Source organism: Rattus rattus, chromosome 12, assembly GCF_011064425.1.
Source record: "Rattus rattus isolate New Zealand chromosome 12, Rrattus_CSIRO_v1, whole genome shotgun sequence".
NCBI classification, from domain to species: domain Eukaryota; kingdom Metazoa; phylum Chordata; class Mammalia; order Rodentia; family Muridae; genus Rattus; species Rattus rattus.
The window spans coordinates 57,745,363-57,766,350 of record NC_046165.1 but is presented as its reverse complement, the minus strand read 5'-3'; the positions used below and the strand labels follow the sequence as shown (position 1 = coordinate 57,766,350).

At 44.2% G+C, this 20,988-nt stretch overlaps 1 protein-coding gene across 2 annotated transcripts in view; it reads left to right on the top strand.

The window, feature by feature from the left end:
• The window catches only part of Adra1a (adrenoceptor alpha 1A), a 94,572-nt gene extending 86,461 nt beyond the window's left edge, over window positions 1-8,111 (top strand). For both annotated transcript variants that reach the window (XM_032917848.1, XM_032917849.1), the window contains one exon: window positions 7,119-8,111. In XM_032917848.1, the coding sequence (XP_032773739.1) occupies window positions 7,119-7,636 (518 nt within the window). In that variant the 3' untranslated portion in view covers window positions 7,637-8,111. The remainder of the gene's footprint in view (window positions 1-7,118) is intronic.
• The last annotated feature ends 12,877 nt before the right edge of the window (window positions 8,112-20,988 follow it).

The following is a 20,988-nucleotide window of genomic DNA, read 5'->3' as shown; positions in this document are numbered from 1 at the left end:
TGCCTTTCCTAATCTGAGAGTAATGGTATCTCTGTCTCTGGGAGAATAGCTAGCCATTCCATTCCCCACTGAACAGGCCCTCAGGGGACCCAAGTTTGCACATTATTTTCACTCATCATGTCCTTCCATGGATCCACCCTTTCTTACCTGCCTACCATTTCTTAAAAAGACCCAACATGCTGTTTCTCTCAAAGAAGGAGCCACTTGTCTGCACTTAGGCATACAACGAGAACTACATAGTTTCCAGTTATAGTTAAACAGGGGAAGGGATAGGAGAGATCCTTCCAGAAAGGTCCTCAAGTCACATCTTCTGCTCCTACTCCAAAGTTGGACACTGTCATGAGACACAGGCTGAATGAGATGCATAGGCAAAGACTTACCTTGTTCTCACTAGCTGCCCAGGCTTAGCCATGTTCCCCATCAGCACAGATCACTGTAAGATACTAATAGAAACTGATGGCCTCTCCCCAAGAAGATGTAAATGGTATATACAAAGGCTTGAATTGAAATTCACAGGGAATCTGTTTATGGGTCTTGAGTTGTGAACTTGAGTTCTTGTATAGGCTAATCCAGGCAGCATTCTTAGTAATTCCTAGCCACCATACCATGTGAATAGTCTGAAGAATTCTAATAAACGAGAACTGTCAAAAATTGTGACCTAGATTAACCCCATGAGGTGCTCAGTCAGGTCACTATGACACAGCCAAACTAGGAACCCAACACAGGCCATCTGGTAGACCCCAGGAGACCAAGAAGCTTGAATCTGTTCTTACGCTGTCATTCCTATGGCATTTCTCTGGGGTGATAGGATGAGGCAATTTTCTCCCTGGTATTAAGGGGACAGCTGGTTTGGCCTGAATGTTACTTGGCATTAAGGTTCCTTGGCAGGGCAAAGTGGCCAATTGTTTCTCATCTATGTTCATTGGATATGTATCATGCCTACTACTGAGACCACTGTTGAACAATAATCAACAGTTAAAGGTAATTTTCTCCCATGGTCACATACATCAGATTCTCCTTTAGAGTCAGATGATGATGATGACTTTTTTTTTAATCTAGAGTCATTTAAACACTAATTTTTCAAGATATGATAAGAATATTCTGAAAAGTTTCCTGAACAGTACATTCTAACTTTTTAAATAATGTAGGCATTAATTAGACCAGCTCACTCTTCCTCTTTATATGTGCCATACAGTGGAAACTGCTTTCACTACCACTAACACTGCCCGGGCTGTCCTTGGATTGCTAAATGGCATATAAGGACTGGGGGTGGGCAAAAGTAACATGAAATAGGATCTGGGTCTTGACAAAAGAGTCTTGCAGTTAGGGAAACCACTGCCCTGCTCAGTTTAACTGTCTTGATCTCTTCAGGTCAGAGGGAGGCTGCTGGTCTCCAGAGTCCTACCAATCCTTGAAGCCTAGAAATTCTGTGGATGCACTTACCTGGAACTCACCACAACCTAGGATCTGTTAAAGTTGTCATCAGGACCTCAAGCTTTCAGATAGCTAATGTAAGGCACACATACTGGGAGGCTAAAAATTTTCTGATTCCATACTTTCAATATTCCATCACCCTGATTCAGGATGGAACCATTTTAATAAAAAAAAAGGGAACCCTCTAAATATCAGTGTTGAGTTAAAACTGAAGCATTCCATTTCTGCTCTCACTGATTTGGGGAGTAAGCAGAAGGGCTGTGGAATCAAATTCACATAAGGGAATCAACACTTGTTGATCTTCCCAAAAGCACTGAAGGAAAGCAGCACTGTTGCCTCAGAGCTGAAACACATCTGTAATAGCCAAGCCTTTTAGTATCTCCTTACCAACATACCAATGGAGCCCCAGGCCAAAAATGAGAAGCTGGGTGTTCCCAATGGTTAGGACTTTAAGTGAAAGGCCAGGATGCTTCATCTTAATTTGCCAGTGTCAGTTTCTCCTTGGAATCTAGAAGCTTCTACAATGAAAGTGAAGGTTCTGACTCTCCAAAGGTGAGAAGATTGTTTATGTTGGCCTTCGGCCATGAGCACCTGCTCCACCTGCCTCTAGCCAGCTGGTTTTAAAGTGGTCACAGGGTTTAGGTTGGAAAAGAGTCCAAAACCTGCAGCAACTAATAGTAGATGGAAAATCAATTGTTCCAGACCAAGGAGATGGCACAGTAGGTAAAAGCACTCATATCAGACCCTGACAAACAAGTTCGGTCCCTGAATCCCATCTTTAGCCAGATGGGTGCAGTAATACTCATCTATAATCCTGGCATTCCTACAGTGAGATGGGAGGCAGAGACAAGATCCAAAATCAACGGGCGAGCTGGCTTAGGATACAGAGAACAGGGCAGAACAAACGACAGATCATCATCATCATCATCATCATCATCATCATCATCATCATCATCATCATCATCATCCTGCCTCAACAAGGCAGAAGGAAAGAATCTACCATGGAAAGAATTTCCTCTGACCTTCACAAACATGTTGTGGCATGGTCAGACAAATGCACACATAAAACATACGCACACACACACACACACACACACACCACTTTGAGAATGAATGGATAAACGAACAAACAAATAAATAAATAAACATTTTTTTAAAGAAGAAGCTTCAAAGTATTGAAAATTTTCCAAAGCCCAAGAATTAAAATAGGCAAAGTCACATGTTAAAGGTGACCTGACCTACAAGGCAAGATGTTCCAGGAACTAAGCTGATTGCCGTTGGATCCCTGGAGGCAAAGTCAGGACAGAGGTCACTGGGGGATGAAACACAGCTATGGTGACAAAAGAAGCAGGCACTTCTCACATAGGGTTTCAGAAAACTTACTCTTCCTGGGAAGCAGGACAAGAAATGTTGGGGTGTTTGACAGCAAATGGTACAGAATGGGAGAGGCATGAGAAAAATGCCAGTACAGAAAACAACCAAAGACCAGAAAGAAAGTGCACAGAAAAGGAAGAAAGCTCGAGAAGTGAGGGGTACAATGGTTAGAAAAGAAAAATGCATGCCACAAGGTAGCCACAAGCACAGGGAAAGCAAGGACACTTAGTCATTCAGTCAACTACAGTCATCCTCAACCAGGTCAGCCACTCAACGGGAATAATGGCTGGCCTTCCAAGTCATTATTCTAGATTCTAGAGCTCTGGGATTAAACAAAGCAAGTTCCTGATGAAGTGGAGTTTACACCCCACTGTCTGGGTCAGAGAACCATAGTTTGTATTCATTATTTTTCTGTCACTGTGACAGAATACCAGACAGAAGCAATTTAAAGAAGGAAGCATTTATTTTAGATCATGGTTTTAGGGGATACAGTCTGTAATGGTCAGTAAATCAGGATGGCAGGAGTGTGAGGCCCCTAGATACATTGCATCCACTGCCAGGAAGCAGAGAAGAATGGATATTGGCATTCTATTCCCTTTATCCTTTTTATCCTGCTCAAGACCCCAATCCATGAAATGGCACCACCCACATTATAAATCTCTCACAGACATGACCAGAGATTTCTCTTCTCATCCTTAGCATGACTGGTTCCACCCTGGTGCTCCTGAGAGATGGGAGACAAGGAATAACCTCCTTCATCCAGGCTCACATTTTCAAAAAGCATCACCAGTAACCTGGGAGAGAGGAATCTAAGAATAACACTGAGTTGAAAGGATATCTTTGGGGAGCCCAAATAAGACTGAATCTGTGCGGTAAGGTTTGGGCCAGAAAGGAGACAGTGGACTGAGGAACTTTAATACGAACTAGCCTACTGCCCACTCCAAGCACTCTTCCTAAGACAGAGATATGAAGTGAAGAAAGAGAGCTGAGGACATGTCTAATATTCAAAGGAGAGCATAACCCCTTGCCATCTTTCTTCGCCTACTAGGAAGTCACTGGTCAAGTCTATTCTGCATCCTCCCCTAGGCACAGCCTCTTAGCAGCTTTCCAGAGAGAATCACATGTGTCCTTTCTAAAGTGAAAACCATGCTCTATGCAAGGGAGGAGATCCAGCCACCTCCCTCTAGGGAAATGATCAGATGGGAGTGGGCAAGTACGTACAAGGCTGAGACACATCCGGGTACTGTCACACACTTACTGAAATAAACCAAATGGGGCTGTTTATGGAAAGGTCTTTGACCTGGATGTACCCCCTACTCACTGTTTGAATATTCAGAGATGTTCTTGGGTTAAAAAGAAAATCTCCCTGAAGAATTGAGGCTAGAGACTATCTTGTATCCAAATCTTAATATGTTTCTTTTTTTAAACTAACTCCTTTTCTTACCCTATACCTCAGCTACAGAAAAAACAAATGGGATGTTCTGAATGGTGAGTGTCAAAACAGAAGCCCTACATGTCTGGACACAGCTTGGGAACCACAGGAAGAGAGTACATGAAATTAGCCAGGGGTCAGCTAGATGCAAGATTAAGGAAGCAGGGCTCGGGGAAGAGTGAGGGGCTCTGAAATTGAGGAATAGAAGAGAAGGGTGAGATTTATGAATGCCAACCTGGAGAAACAGGATCCTTGAAGGAACCTCTCAAATCACTTTAATACTTTCATGTTCAAAGAGCCTATGGGATGTGTTGTTGCTGTTGTTAGCTGAAAATTCTTCAAATAAGGAAAATACCTCCCCCTATCTAGCTGGTTTGTTTGTAATGAACTCTCCAGATGAGGTGGATTTTGCCATATGCAGTTCATCTCTGCTTGCCATTGGACATTAAGCCCAGGAAAAGGCAGAGATTTGTAAAAATTAGTTGTCTTAATCACATTGCTGTCACCATGAGAAATATTGGACAGTATATATGCATTGGAATGCAAAGTAAATTGTCCCCAAGAATTGACCATGTTTGCACAAAGCCAGTAATCATGTTAACATAGACCACTTTACCTGCTCTCAGATGAAGTTTGAAAAGCTTGAGTCTAACTGAGCCTTTCCCTAACCACTCATCTCACTTATCATGTATACCATTCTCCTTCCAAGAAATGTGTTAGTCTAGGAGATCCCGAGAGTCCATGAAGTTAGACTTGAAATGTCAAGTCCCAGCCCTGCCGCAGACTACCTGAGTGACCTTGGTTGAGTTACTCAACCTTATTAAGTGACAGGGTGTTTGGGATTTTTGTTTGTTTTGTTTTGGTTTTTTTGCTACAATAGAAATATTCATATTAAGCCTGTAACTAGTTATGTGATCACGTGCTTATGTGAAGGTACATATATGTGTGTAGATGCATATGCATGTGTATATGCTTGCATATGTGTGTGCATGAGTGTGAAGATCAAAGGACAACTCCAGGTCGTATTCCTGAGGCACTATCCACTTTGTGTAGGAATGGGAAACAAGTTCTCTCACTGGCCTAGAACGTACTAAGTAGGCAAGGTTGGTTGACCAGAAAGCTTCAAGAATCTACCTGTCAGTGCTGGGATGAGCACTGACACGTGCCATCCATCACATCTGTGTTGTTTTATGTGAGTTCTGGCAACCAAAGTCAGGTCTTCAGGCTTGCAAGGCAAGCGTTTTACTGATTGAGCCGTTTCCCCAGCCCCGAAGTCATATAACTCTCACTCTTATTGATAGTTAAATTATATGCAAAAAGTTAATCACACTGCCTAACTCAAGACATAATTGGTAACTCAAACCTTTGTTTTAATGATTAGACAGCACTAAAAACTTTGAACCGAAAGTATAAAACTTCCTCAGCTACATGGTTTTCCATAGTAAACACTTGTCAACTCATGTGTGTATGTGTGTGTTTGTTTTTGTGTGTATGTGCATGAGTGCTCACATGTCTGTGTGTGTGTGTGTGTGTGTGTGTGTGTGATTTCTTTGAGAAACATTGAACTTGACAAGAATTGTGCTTCCGTGATAAATGTTCTCACCAACTATACCCCATTCTGTGTGTTTTGACTTCCACGGCATTAAGTTTTACCTCTGGTTGAACTCAGAATACTGTTGGCTGGAGTCATCTATAAGAGCATCCAGTACGCGTGTTAAGAATCCTGACTCTATGAGTTTTCAGCTTAAAAGGAAGAGAAAGGAAGAAAATAAAGATCATACTCTTCCCAGCATGGATAGAGAAGGTGGCCCATGAAATCCCACCCTTAGCTTCGGACATTTCAGGAAGAGCACATGAAGATGAGAGGGGAAAGTGGTGAGCATAGGGGAGGAGCTGGAGGGAAGGAAGTGTGAGCAGATTTTATCCAAACACACTACATGCATAGTGTGAACTTCTCCAGCAATAAAGTAAGATAATAGTACTAAAGACTAAAGGCTGTAAGGAAGGAAAACAATGTGAGGCCTTAAGGAAAACATTCATTCCACCTTCCTCTTTGTTTGAAAAGAAAGCCTGAAGCCCACAGGTGTAATAAAACGTCCCCCAAGCCACTCACCTGAATGGACAAAGAACTATTACAGGAAGCAGGTGGGGAAAGGAGACCAGCTCAGGCATGAAATGTGGAACAGGGTGAGAGGACTGTGAAACTATCCTTCAAACCTGACTGAAAGGAATGAAGAGGAACATTTTGGGGGTTCATAATTTATACAGTGCATTTTGGGGGTACATAATTCATACAATGCCTTTTCAAGGAAGTAATAAGTGTTAGGAACGGGAGCTGGGCATTCTAGACCCTATGCTCACAAAGGATAGGATAGGGTAATCACAGCTTTCTCCCCTCATTCAGAGTCTATCTGTGTAGTCCTGGCTAGCCAGTCTTGGGATTCCTTCCACAGACCAGGCTGACCTCAAAGTCTGCCTTCAGAGTGCTAGGATTAAAGGCATGCCCTACCACACTTGGCTAGCGTCATCACGATTTAATGTGATGTGGGTTTGGGTGTACCCCCACTTTATTTTACCACTCAGGCAAAGCTGAGTGTTTAGACTCTACCAAAATGTGATGCCACAGTCTATAAAGCTCTGAGGAAGCTTACAGATGATTCCCTACAACTGAGAGAGGGAGCTGCTACAACCCTATCTGTGTGAAATGGTCTTTGAAAACCTAGCAAAGGAGTACCAGCCAGTATGAGACATTCACTTGCATCTGGAAGCTTTTGAAACTTTTTATAAATATAAAAAAATATGTGTGTTGTTTGTGGTTCTAACCGATCAGCCTCTTGACTTGCCAAACATATGTGTAACTCTTTGCGTTCTCTTTCAGGGTCTTTCTTCCCGGATTTCAAGCCTTCGGAAACCGTTTTTAAAATAGTATTTTGGCTCGGGTATCTAAATAGTTGCATCAACCCTATCATATACCCATGCTCCAGCCAGGAGTTCAAGAAAGCCTTTCAGAATGTCCTGCGAATCCAGTGTCTTCGCAGAAGGCAGTCTTCCAAGCATGCCCTGGGCTATACCCTGCACCCACCCAGCCAGGCTCTAGAGGGACAGCACAGAGACATGGTGCGTATCCCGGTGGGCTCGGGAGAGACTTTCTATAAGATCTCCAAGACAGATGGAGTCTGTGAATGGAAGTTTTTCTCTTCCATGCCCCAGGGATCGGCCAGGATTACAGTGCCAAAGGACCAATCTGCCTGTACCACAGCCCGGGTGAGAAGTAAAAGCTTTTTGCAGGTCTGCTGCTGTGTGGGGTCCTCGGCCCCGCGCCCTGAAGAAAATCACCAAGTTCCAACCATTAAGATCCACACCATCTCCCTCGGTGAAAACGGGGAGGAAGTCTAGAGGATGGGAAAGGTCACAGGAAAAGGGAGAACACTAGGTACTGCTGGTTTTCCCACTCGGAAGGCCAGGGCCATTCAACAGGGGAAAGGGTAGAGGGAGGATGCCGGTTTATCAGGCGAGTGGGTAGGGCACAGGGGAAGAGGCAGGACGTAGGGTAACTGACCGCTTCTAAGTGATGAGAGGCCCATTTCCCTCAGTCGTTCTCTGATCCTGCTTTCCACTACTGACCCTTTCAACAAGAAATACCATGGGAAAGAAAATTTCATACACAATCCAAAAGACTATAAATACAGGATGATGATTTCATTGTGAATATTTTGAGCACACACTCTAAGTTTGGAGCTATTTCTTGATGGAAGGGAGGGGATTTTATTTTCAGGCTGAACCTACTGGCGACTACATTTGACATTTATGGAGAGGGGACCTAACAGAAAGGGGTGTAAGGTAATGGCCAGCATGCTTTTACAGCAAGTTTAGAAACACCCCATATTCTCAGCTTGGGTGAACCTGGAAGTGTGTGTGTGTGGTGGTGGTGGTGGTGGTGGGGGTGGTGGTGGTGGTGGTGGTGGTGGTGGTGGTGGTGGTGGTGGGGGTGGTGGTGGTGGTGGTGGTGGTGATGGTGGCCGTGCTTCTCAGTGGTTGCTCTCTGATTGGCTCCTTATCCCCATTTGAAACTGGGGTGCATTTTCCACTCTTGGATCTGAGGAGTGAGGCCAGGACTAATCAAGGACAGCACACTTTTACCAAGACGATAAGGCATGCCCGAGGCAGCAGTCCCAAGACCTGGTGGGGAAGGAAGGCTCCTTCTTCTATCTCCATACAGAGCAAGAGGCGGGAATGGGATGGACACTGACATTCAGGCTAATGCCCTGCTTAATCTTTGATGTGATAAGCAATTCGCCTTTTTCAGAACTTCACAGTGGGATGGCAGGATGCTGGCTTCCTTTCCTCCCACTCCCGTCACTACGGCGTATTGAATGGAGTTCACTTGTGGCATGTAGAATGAGACTTAGGGTCCAGATGCACCCCCGCCTGAGCTTCCAAACATATTGAGGCCTATCCTCAAGCACTTAAACTCATTGCCAAACAACTGCCCAAATAGATTCCTACGTTTTGCAAAACCTGGGAAGATGTGCTTTTTTTTTAAACCAAATCCTTGCATTCTTAGTGTTCCAGATTATTACAAGTGGTGCCTATTAATCACATGTAATAACTAAAATATGCCTACCATTCTACCATAAGAATTGTAAGATAAGTTATGGCTGTGGCAGCAACTCTAACAAGAATCACAACTACCAATGTTTTCTTATAACGTCTTGCCCCACTCACCTGATTTCTTCTAAGAGCTTCAGAGCAGGCTGAAGCTACCATGAAACCTTCACAATGAGGCTCCTGACCTTTACTTCTGTCCTTTCCTCCTTATATCAAACGAACTCTTTTCTACCGGCCTTTCTAAGGGCAAGTCTCTGCCCACGTTGCAGTGGAGGAACTGTAAGCTTGTGGCTCTGGGTGTTGTGGCTGCTTGTCTTGGAACTTTGACTGTGACCTGCTTCCTCCACCTTTTCCTGGATTCTGTCTTCCTATTGGCTGGCTAGGTCGTTACTCAGCCTTGTGTTCTGAACTTGGCTTCTGCCACTGAGAAGTTGGCTAGGATTCTACTAACTCTTGGACTCTCTGCATAGCTCTTAACAACTCTAACAGATGTGGGTGTGTTGATATCGGGAGAGAACCTGTCTCGTCTTCTCTATAGGCTTCATTGTTCAGAATATCATCCTTCTAAATCGAAATTCTAAAGCCCACCCTTGACCATGTCACCCCCTCATAGAAGGGCCTCCTTACGGGAAGAGGAATCTTAGCTTTTTTCAGCAGAGTACCATTCCATGTTACCAGTCATCTTTAAATCCCTTGATGATAAAATGTAAATGTTAACAGTGAGAAAGCTTAGGCACACTAAAAAGCCACCCACCATTGGTGCCATTTCTAATCAGAGAAAAGGAAAAAACAACTAGAAAATGAGTTGTCAGATACAACCTTGACAATCATACACTTGTAAAGCTATCCATGAACAATCGCCTGCACACTGCTGGCGTCCGTCCATCCGAGGAGGCGAGTACCTAACAGCTGTTCACTCCACAGCAGGACACACTGGATAGAAGCGCACCAACTTTATAGGAAATTGATAACGCCACCGGAGTGTCAAACACAGGGTAAACAACCTAGAAGTGGACTTGCATTTTCATCATCCACCAGAAATGTCTGTACTGTTGAGTGTGCCAAAAACCGAAGTGGTTGCGGCCAAACAAATGATTGTCGTATTTATATTCACATGTTTACTGCTTCTATTTGGAGTTTGAGGAATTTACCCAGAGTAACCCCAGTTAAAATGTCCTCTTCTGTGTGTTCTATAAAACCATTGCTTTCGGGTTGTCTCTATGTCACAAAATCAACCCGACACTGCAGTAGGGAATTTGAGTCCCATCTTAGATTCAAACCCTGTGTATGAAGAAGGACCTTGGATCTCTTTGCTCAAAAAAAATCTCTCCAGAGCATCAGAGATGTCACTCAGTTGCTAGAGTGCTTGCCTCCTGGACACTTGACCAGCAGGACCTAAAACCTGAGTAGTGGCTCATGACTATAAACTCAGCTTTCAGGATGTGCAAATAGGGGGATCAAGAGTTCAAGGTCATCCTTGAATACTTAGTAAGTTTGAGTCAGCCTAGACTACTCAAGACACACACAAACACACACACACAGAGAGAGAGAGAGAGAAAGAGAGAGAGAGAGAGAGAGAGAGAGAGAGAGAGCTATATCCACTGTGAGAAAAGCACTTTTCTTTTCATAGCCTCATCTATGAATGCTTCTGCATGAAATCACTCTGCGTTTAACAAACTTTGCAGAGCACCAAGGTTTCTGAGCCTCCTCCTGATTGCTAGTCATGGTTTATATGAACACCTAGGTAGAATGCCTCTTCAAAAACACACACAAACAAATGTAACATTCATTCTCAATCACCTGCATTCCAACTTTTATTTTACAGCTTAGCAAGAACAGACGAGCTAGAGGCATCCACTAGGAACTGCAGGGCATGGACTGGGCTCATAATTTTCATATATGCCAATCAGAGTGGAAGGCTCAGAATGCTGCTCTCCAGGTAGCCAGAGACTGTGGTTAATTTTGACGACAGGCCATTGATAGGCAGCTGTGCATCTTAGTTTGCTTCCTTTTCTGTATGAACCACCATGAAGACCTCCTAGACCAGCAGGTTTTGGGGTGAAAGCCTGAGGAGCAAAACTATTTTAGGAACCATTTTCTTGAGTAGGTAATTGTTCATGTGTTAATCACCACTCCGTAATCACCGCTAACAAACATTCCTAATTGCTTCTGGGGAGAGCTCTGTCCCCATCCTCTTGCCAAAATATGAGGCTGTCTCTTCGATGAATGCCTGCTGACTTAATTAGGGAAGAGATTGGCTCATCTGCAAAGGGAAAGCGAACAGGTGGATGTTCAAGCAAGCAGATGAAAGGCAAGTGAAAACCAGGGGGACAAGACAAGACAGAGGTAGCAGATACGCAGGCCTCAGATATACTCACTATCACTGTGGTCTCTTTTTTTACACTACCAGGGCTTTTATCCATGAAGCCACCTGTGCGACAGAGCCCAGTTGGAACACTTCACCTGCTCTGGGCCGCCAAACTAATGCTGAGGAGCTGTGCTGAGGCCACATCTTCCAAAAGCCATGGCAACAGTGGCCTCCCGCCCTCCAAGGTCCCCGCAAGATGAAGGAGTGGACATGACTGTTGGGGGCCTGGGTTGGGAAGCAAGCTAGGATTTCAGCATACAATGCCCACCCCCAGGGAAAGGTGCCATTGGTAGGATCTCCTTCATGTTTCCCAGACCTATGGCATAAGGGTGAGCTGAGAAAGAGGCTTACCTGCTCTCTGCAGGAGAATGTCATGGTTCAAAACACCACTGCTGAACCTACAAAGGCCTTAGGAATGGCAGGGAGCTCTGAAGGGAAGATTGACCATAGCTGTGGCTCAAAGCAGAGAGGTTTAGTTATGCTTTTCCGAGACTGATAAGCAAGGAACTGCCCTGAAACTGGAGGTTTGGATTTGGGAGTTCTTGCCGTACTGTCCCTGTAGCTCACGCAGAGCCATCTCACTTAAGGCTGGAGGTGATGATTTGTTAAGTCGTGAAAATACAGATTTAGGTGAAAAAAATCCTAGCGCAACTTAGCACTGCATTTAGAGAAAAGAATATGATGAGCATCCTGGTCTACAAAACAGGCTGAGTAAATGAGTATCTGTGGAAGTCATGGGGAATGAAGATTGAAATCCCAATATGAATTTAAGTTTATGCCCATCGCCACATACTTACCCAGGTCATTCCAGGGTGGGAGAAGGAAAAGAAAGGAAGGTTTTGTTGGTTTTTAATCTACTTTTGGTGTGTGAAGAAATAGAAGTTATGAGTCAAGGACTTCTTTGAATGCCCTCGTATTCAATCTGTATTAGTGATGCTTCCGTGCCCCCCAGGGTTCACTGTGTATTTTGACTCACTGACTTTCCTAGTGAGCTTCTTCAGTTCCAACTTGTAACCCCAGCTCAGTCTGGACCTTCTGCCCTCTTGTCCTGGCCAACAATTGGGAAGAGCTTGTAGTTCATGGCCACCCGTTCTTGCTTTCCTGGCTAACAGACAGGCATGAGTCACTTTGTTCTTTCTCCATAGATAAGCTGCTACCAAACCAGGGAAATTGTCAGGACAATCATTGCTTTGCTCAATAGGGTGACATGTAATGACAAGCCAACTGTCACTGTCACTGTGAGGTCCTTAAGAACACAAAGGCCTCAAAGGGAACCTGTGGGCCATTGGGCATACTCTGACCAGCAGCCCCAGATGGCCACTCTTCATTGTACCACCCTGGTGTGAAACCAAAGAGAGGTGATGATAGTCCCCAGTGTATGAGGTGGCAAGGTGGTAGTTTCATCTATTTGGAAGTGAAGAATGTGCTTTTCCAAGAGACATTGTTACAAATGGGGTGGGGGTTGTTCCTAGAGAAACCAAAAGTAAATAAATAAACACCTGTTTTATGTATACCAGGAGTTGGCCAACTGTTTCCATAAATGGCTAGATGGTAAACATTTTAGGTATGGTGAACTATATGATCTCTGTTTTGGATCTTTTCAAGGGAAAATCCTTTAAAAATATAGACCCATCATTAACTCAAAAGACAGCAAGGTATGTTCCAGGTTTATCCCGTGGGCCACAACTTTTCTTCCCTGATCCATACCACCACCAGTTGGTTATAGAGCCAATACTTCTGAACTCCAGCTGTAGGTGGTGAGCATGCTTTTAACAGGAGGTCACTAACCTAACATACCCACTGGATCCAATACTTGTGAACTCCAGCTGTAGGTGGTGAGCATGCTTTTAACAGGAGGTCACTAACCTAACATACCCACTGGAATAAATCAACATTCCCAACCTGTGTGAGTGGTTACATTATGCAGCAAGTTCATAACTTCATGATTGCCCATCAGGTGGGAGTAGCAGAGAAAAACACTTGCCAGTTCCACATTGAATCCTACCACAAAGACAGGTCAGCAGAAAGTGCCATGAGGGAGGAATCTTCAAGGTTAGGAGGTAATTTCCCTCATGACATATATACAAAACTAACCCTAACCCCAACATCAATGCCAACCTTAAACATGAAACCTAACACCAATCCCAACCCTGACCCTAACTTTAACACAAAACGTAACCCTGACCATGACATTGACCCTGACACCGAACTTGACCAAAAGCCCAACCACAACTACAAACCTAACCTTAATCCTACCCTAAGCTTAACCCTAAACCTACCCCTATCCCTAACCCTAACCCTAACCTTAACCCTAAACCTACCCCTGTCCCTAACCCTAACCCTAACCCTACCCTGACCCTGAGCTGCTGCTTGGAAAGATTTCTGAAGAACATCTGCTCAACCTCTCATGCTCTGGACATCTTTCCCAAGCTCTCGAAGTCAGCTTTGATTCTCCCTCGTCATCTTGTGTCTCTCGCTTTTGTCTTTTTTTTTCCTTATAAACCGTCCCTCTCAAGAGTTCCTTAAAGCCTGTCGAGGCCTTGATAAATGAGACTCAGTTTCCCCTTTACCTTGAGCGATGACTAATCCATCAGGAAGCATATCCCAGGCTAATGATCCACAGGGATGCTGTTTTCTCCAAGGCTCTGTTCCTTGCTCCTCCCAACACACATAGTCCCATGTGCATCTGGGACTTGGGATTGTCCTTTTCATGGACCCTGCCCTTGAACTTGAAGGAAAATTTCTACTCTGGAGAGTCTTCCCCCACATGTGTTCCAGTCTTCTCCGGGAGTTTCAGCCTTTATATCCCTGTGTTCATTTATCAGGTGCATTTCCACCCAATTCTGCAGGCTCGCTCGGCTTCCAGAGCATTCACTGTTTTCCTTACCGCACTGGATGCTAGAAGTACAAAATCAAGGCATTGGGTTGTTTCTTCTTCACTGCGTCTTGACCTCCCCCTGAATTTTCATGTGGTCTTTTCTCTGTGTGTACACAAGTCCCCGTGAGAATGTCTACTTCTTACAAGGACACTGGTCACATTGCATTAAGATCTGTCCCCCATGACCTCACTGCGCCTTAATTACCTTTTGAAAGACTATTTCCAAATACAGTCACATTGTGAGGTGAAAAAAAAAGTTCAAATTGAAGTGGGAATTTAGGAGGCATTCAGTTCAACTCATGAGATCCCACATATTCTCTCTTTTGTTCTCATGCCAAAAGAATTTTAAAAAAATATTCATAATCCTTTACCAGGATAGGAAGTTCAAAGTCAGCCCTTTCTGTTTATCCTCTACCCTGGCAAGTTTTTATGCCAATTGTCTGCAAAAATGTATTTAGCAACTAATTATGCACTTGCTTGTATTCTTAAAACTCTTAATACTTAGAGTATTTTGAGAGGTACCTCATAGACATTGATCTTATATGGGTTCTGACAGGACAGGGACAGTCACTCAGTACTGTCACTCAGTACACCACAATACCCCTGAGAGAGGAAAGCCTTCCACCCCCAGCCAGGCAAGGAGGTAGAGGAGAAGAAATGGCTGAGAGAACAAATAGCAAGAACTTGGAAGGGCCAGGGTAACGGTTGGAGACCTGGAGGTTTCTAGAGATTTCATAACTTTATGCACTCGCTGTGGGGAGTGCAAGCTGCCACATGGTCCTGGGTCAGGTGGGCATTTGATCTCCATGAGAAACATCAGCACCCAAGAAAGCAGAACCCCAGCATGCAGTGGGGCAGCCCCTTGACCACACAGTTGGAGTGAGGCAGAAAGTGGGAAGAAAGATGAATGGCAGCCTCAGTCCTGAGAACTGGGTCAGTAGGGCCCCATGGGAACAATGTGATCACCCCAGGTCCCATCTATCAAAATAACCAGACCAAAGGTCACAATGGCCACTCCTGCTGAAAGAAATTTCCCTTAAGACCTCTGAGGATCCCTTCTCTTCACTACTTCCCAAACCTCCCAGAACCCTAGTGATGTGCTTTGCTCTTCTTCAGGGCCATTGAGCACCTCACCCTGTCTACATCACGTCTCGTGAAATTCTACTTCTGCTTCATCATCTACCCCAGCCCTTATGGTAGACAGATTTACTGTCCCCACGGTCTCACTGTGACAAGCATAGAACAAGATCTTCTCCTCTGCCCTGATTCCTGTCAAGAAGTGGAGATCATCCATCCTCATTAGGAAGCCTCTGCTCCTCCACAGCATGGCGTCCTCCACTCTGCTTTCCTTACACTGAGCTGTGCTTTGGTTTCCTGCCCTCATCCTACCCCAAGCCTCTCAGGCAAGAAATATCTCTGGTCTCACTCTCTCTGTCACAGTGCAGTGCCTTGTCTAGAGTGCCATGACATGTTTAACATTAGTCCAATCTAGAAATGAGAAAAGGAGAATTTATTGTGGAATTAAAACCTACAGAAGTATTTAGAGGCAGAAGTCAACCCAAAATAAGTCTGAATGTGTGGGTCTCTGTCTTGATGGATCCCTAAAGATGTCTGGTTTGTTGTTGTTGTTGTTGTTGTTGTTTTCTCCTCTCTGATCAAAATCTGAGTATAGGATTATGACTTCTCACCATGCAGTGTCTCCCCTTCCTGGTCCCTGTGTCATAACAGAAGTGACAGTGGTTGTAAGAAGCAGAGGCATGGGGTATATTAACAAACAGCAAGATGCCTGTGAGCCCCAACTTTCTACCACAGAAGAGGTGCTCAAATTCCAGCTGATAACATAGGAAGGCCGTTAAAAAGGATGGCCTGCAAATACCTTAGATACTTAGGAACCATTCATTGTCAGTTTTCTGCAAACTTGTTTTTGGTTTGTTTATTTGTTTGTTTGTTTTAAAAACGAAATCCGTATTAATTTAATTAAAAGGTAAAGCCCTTGCTTGCTCTCACCTCCATTCTAGCAGTCAGCCTGGCTCCTGACTTCCTAGGTTGAGTATTGCACCCAACCTTCATCCCTAACTTCAAGTGAGAGCAGGCAGTCTGCTAGAGCCACCCTGTCTCAGCTACAAAAGCCCAAATCAAAACGCATGCTTTCCTCATTAGATGTAAAGAAAAAGAAATTGCATTCTCTAGACCCAAGAAGTTACAAACAGCGTCCTTTCAGTTATATCCATAGTTACTTAACCCAAGATAGCAGATACCAACATCATCTCACTCCTTCCTTCCTGTGACTCTGATGCATGGTGCAGAAACGAGGCAGAAGTCATAAAAAGTAGATTGTAAGGTTCATGGGGGTAAGCCAACTGGTAAAGTGTTTGCCTTGCAAGCATCGTGAAATCCTCAGAAGCCATGAAAGAAAATAGGAAGGAAAAACTGACAGAAAGGAAGGAAGAAATAAAGGAAAGAAAGGGACCATAGCTCATAGCAGACATGTGGATCCTGGCCAGCCTAGTCAATTCACTGAGTTCCAGGTAAATGTGAGAGAGTGTGCCTAAAAGACAAGATGGTCAGCTCTTGAGAGACATTTTCTGAGGTTTGTTTCTTGCCTACACACATATGCACACATAGCTATATTTTTAGAACACATGCTCCAAGCTAAACCCTTTAACACACTTTGAAATGATGACATACCAAGGGACGAGATTTTCTAGTCATATTATAAATGAAAGATTTTCACAGAAAGCTGGCACAAAGATTTGTGCGAATGGAGAGAGGGGAAGGTCTTCAGGGAGCTTGAGAAATAGAAGCCTGAGACTTGACCCACCCATTGCTCTGAAACTCTCTTGTGTGAACCTGACCCAGACTCAGCATGCTGAACCTTGACCTACTCAGTTCCACCCAGACCCCAGCCCAGGAGGAAAGCCAAAATAATGCCATGATTGGTATAAAGAAAGCTGTAGACAGGGCCATCAGTCCTGGGCTTTAGTGTGTCTCCTGTCTCGAGGTGACTCTGAGCAATCTCCTTGACCTCTCAGGTCCCATATCTTCACCTGTGAAATGTAGGTGTGATGTGAATTCAGGAAGATGCCTCATGAGGTGATAAAACCAACCAATCATGGTAGGCCTCTGCACACACCAGGACACTCCCTGTTTGTATATTCCCCTCCCAGCTGTTCCCTACATGGGACAAGTGTTATTAAGGACCTGCAAGGCCTGACCACTCCACGTACAATTGAGAGATTAAGTCTTCCCTTTACCCTTCATCCCTCCTCAAGCTTACCTGCGGGATCACCAGCAGCCATGGATAACTTCTGTATTATTAGAAAGGAAGGCAGAAACAAGCTGTACCATGCCTGGTGCTGCATTCTGAAACTCAGACTCGGGCTCTGTACCCACTATGCTATTTTTTGTGGATTAGAGATGTCTTTACCTGGAAATTGCACTTTAATATTTTTTAAGTCAAACTCCCTAACCTACTTTGAAGATGCCCACCTGGCCATGGACCGTCTAGGCAGAATGGTGCTTGTGCTTTCCTCACCTACCAACTGGGTACAGGACGAGTTTTACATTACGGAAGTGGCCCTGTGAAAGTCTTTACATGCATGGTGCACGTGTGTCTGTAAAACTGATGCCACAAGAAAGAAAACACGTTCTGAGTGCAGGACAAGGGACAAGGGATTGAACACAGAGCTTCAGTTTAAATTTGTCCAAGCAATGCCTGGCAACTATCAGAAGTAAATGTTTACAAGATGAACAGCCATTCCCAATTACTAGCAGGATCAGTTGGAGTTGGCATGGAATTGAGTGCCTGTCATGTGAGCTGTAGGTCACATGTTCTCCTCAGATATGACCATGGGCCCTTCAAAGAACCTCTGGGAACCTCTGGACAGGTGACTTAATGGGAAGGTCCACACCACCCATGGCTGAGCATGACTGGCACATTTGAGAGACTGACTCTGGCTATCTCTTTGCCAACAGTCTCTCATGACTCCAGATCTCAAATTTGCTCTAAGCAGAAGGGAAAAGTCAGTTTCTGAGCTGAGGTTCTTGGCCCAACTATGCTTCCGATAAACACAGCCCAGGGCTATTTCAGTTCTGGATTTTAGGGAGCAGCTGTGAGGTTAGAGAAAGAGCCAAGGGAAGAGCCTTGACCCAAGTGAATGTTTCTCTGAGTGCTTGGAGAGAGAAAGCACTCAAGGGTCAGGAGGACATCATGGGGTTGTCCCACTGATGGGAGACATGTATCTCAATTCTAAGAACCCTCTTCTCCAAGTTCTGACTCTAAAAATGAGTGTTTGGGATTCAGGGTAAAAATTACTACTTTGTGAAAAGAGAGAGTTTTATTACATTGATACCTGGTTGTCTAAAAGCAGATTATGGGAGCCAGCAAGATGGCTGAATATTTGCCACCAAGCCAGAAGATTTGAGTTCAGTCCCTGGGATCCACACGGAGGTAGGGGGAGAACAACTCCTTCAGTTGTTCCCTGACCTCCACACATGTGCTGTACCACATATGCAAAATAAATAAGTAAATGTAAAACAAAGAAAACTCATTTTAAAAAAATCATAATATGGTTCCCTACAGGTCCACCTACCCTGCTTTTTATTGAAACATATGCCTATTACAGAAAGTCATATCTGTGACTGATATCCAATCTCCCCAAATTATCCTCTGTCCTTCTGAGATCACCTCAAGAGATGCTGAGTCCTGCCCAACATGTGGACATGTCCCTTGTCTAAGCATCACCTCACAGGGACACAAATCTCAGTCATGTCATAGCCTTCAACACTGGGACAAAAGCAGTTCAATATCATAAAGTGAGCGTGGATAACGTCCCCCAGTGGATTCATACAAGTTACGAACCAAAGGCTGAGGGTGGCCGGGCATGAATATGGTCTAAAGTTGATCCCCAGCACCATATACACACAAAAATAGCTAAACACTGAAGTCCCTTTAGTGTCCCTCAAACCCTAGCATATCCATAGAAGTAGAGGGAAGCCAGCACACAAAACAAATCCCCACCTTCTTCCTGAGGAAGCTCCCACTGCATCCAGCTGTGGGCACCATCACTGATCTAGGATGTAGTACGAGCTTTCTAGGACCCAAGGAATGAAGAACAACAGTGACAGAGATAGTCTTTACCTTCAGAGCATCCATGCTCCATGGAGGGGAGGAACAAATTTGTGAGTGGAATAGTTCTGGAGGATCCTGTGATCCTTCAAAACTAACCACAAAATTAGGTTTCTCAAAAATATTATCCCTTCTGGATCCTGAAAGAAAAAGACAGTGAGTAATAAAGGAAGTTGCTCCCCAAAAGGAAGGAGTACACCAATGCTAGTCCATCCCAAGTATGGGCTGGGGTTGCCCCCCCTTTGGTGTGCCAGGCAATTAACTATGGCAGCCCCTTGACTCAGCAAACCTCACTCCCCAAGTCCTGCAGGCAAAACCATTTTTCTCTCTCTCTCTCTCTCTCTCTCTCTCTCTCTCTCTCTCTCTCTCTCTCTCTCTCTCTCTCTCTCTCTGACAATGGAAAACTCACTGGACAAACCAGGACACAGCAAATGGTGGTCCAGTGGGACCACCATGTCTGATAATCAAAAAGCATTGGTTATCATTGGTTATCTAGTAGCCTGCATTTGTTCTCAAAGCTTTCTACAATGTTATAGTGAGATGACTATATAGAAAAATATCTAATTTCTTTTTCATTGTACATTTTCTCAAACATGAGGTATTTAATCCAAAAGAATAGCCAAAGGCTTGAGAAGGCTTAGTAAGGAAATTGTACAGAAGGCACTTCTGTGCTATTAAAAGTCGAGAAACTGTTATAGCAAGGAAACATTGTGCAATATGTTCGGAAATAAGGAGGGGTTTTTTATCTTGCAAAAAATACAGCAGTGAACTGCATGCATCACTAAAATGTCCCACTGGTTGCCTTCCATGCCAGAGAGGAAGGGGCAGTAGCTGGTTCTGCCAGGACAAGTGTTCTGCCAATGGTGTTTGGTGATTATTACAAACTAAACACAGCCCAGGAAGTAGAGGAAAGAGCAATAAATCGAAGGACTTGGACTACACTTTTACAGTCTGCCGGCGCTCACCAACTTAATTTACTCAGACTAGGGAAAAGTGTGTCTCAGTAAATAAACTGAAGCTGCTGCTATTCCGACATGAACCCTGACATTTGCTGGCCTGATGCAGCTTTTCTACCTGTCTCTTCCTCAGAGCTGCTGCACACACACACACAAGACCTCCATGCTGCCAGAGACGCAGATGCGGGCTGCCTGCCTGGTTTCAGCTGCCATTATTCTCCTATAACCTTGGCGATTGGGATATGTAACATCCCCAGGAGGTACAGTTCCTAACTGCCCAGCTATGTCCATCAGTTCTAGGTTTGGTCTTTGGTCAGTGGAGTTGATGATTATGTTCCCTTCAATTAGTGCAAATCATGCTGAGCGTCTGGTATGTGCTCTATGCTCTATAAGGGAAAATTCCCTCCCATGTGAAAATAATGTATCCATGTGTGTGCATTGTTGTACTTGAATTGTGTGCACTGTTGTGTATTAATGCATATAGGCCACACTCAGACATCTACAATGGCTTCGAAGCTTTTGATTCCATTTAAATGGACTCCATGCCCTTGGCATGTGCTATGTAAGTGTTTATGAACTTTTTCCAGGCCCATTTATTTATGATGTGGCATGGTAGACAATCGTGTTGGCTTTGTGTTCTTGTTTTTCAAGAAAATCAATGTACATACTACTAAGCAAGTGAATAAATTATTAAAATATAGACGTATGGCTCATGCCCACTGTTAAAAATAAATTTATCTTATTTGTTTCATAATGTGTCTGCCACGATGATGAAAATTTATATAGTCCTTATACATATCGATGCCGTGT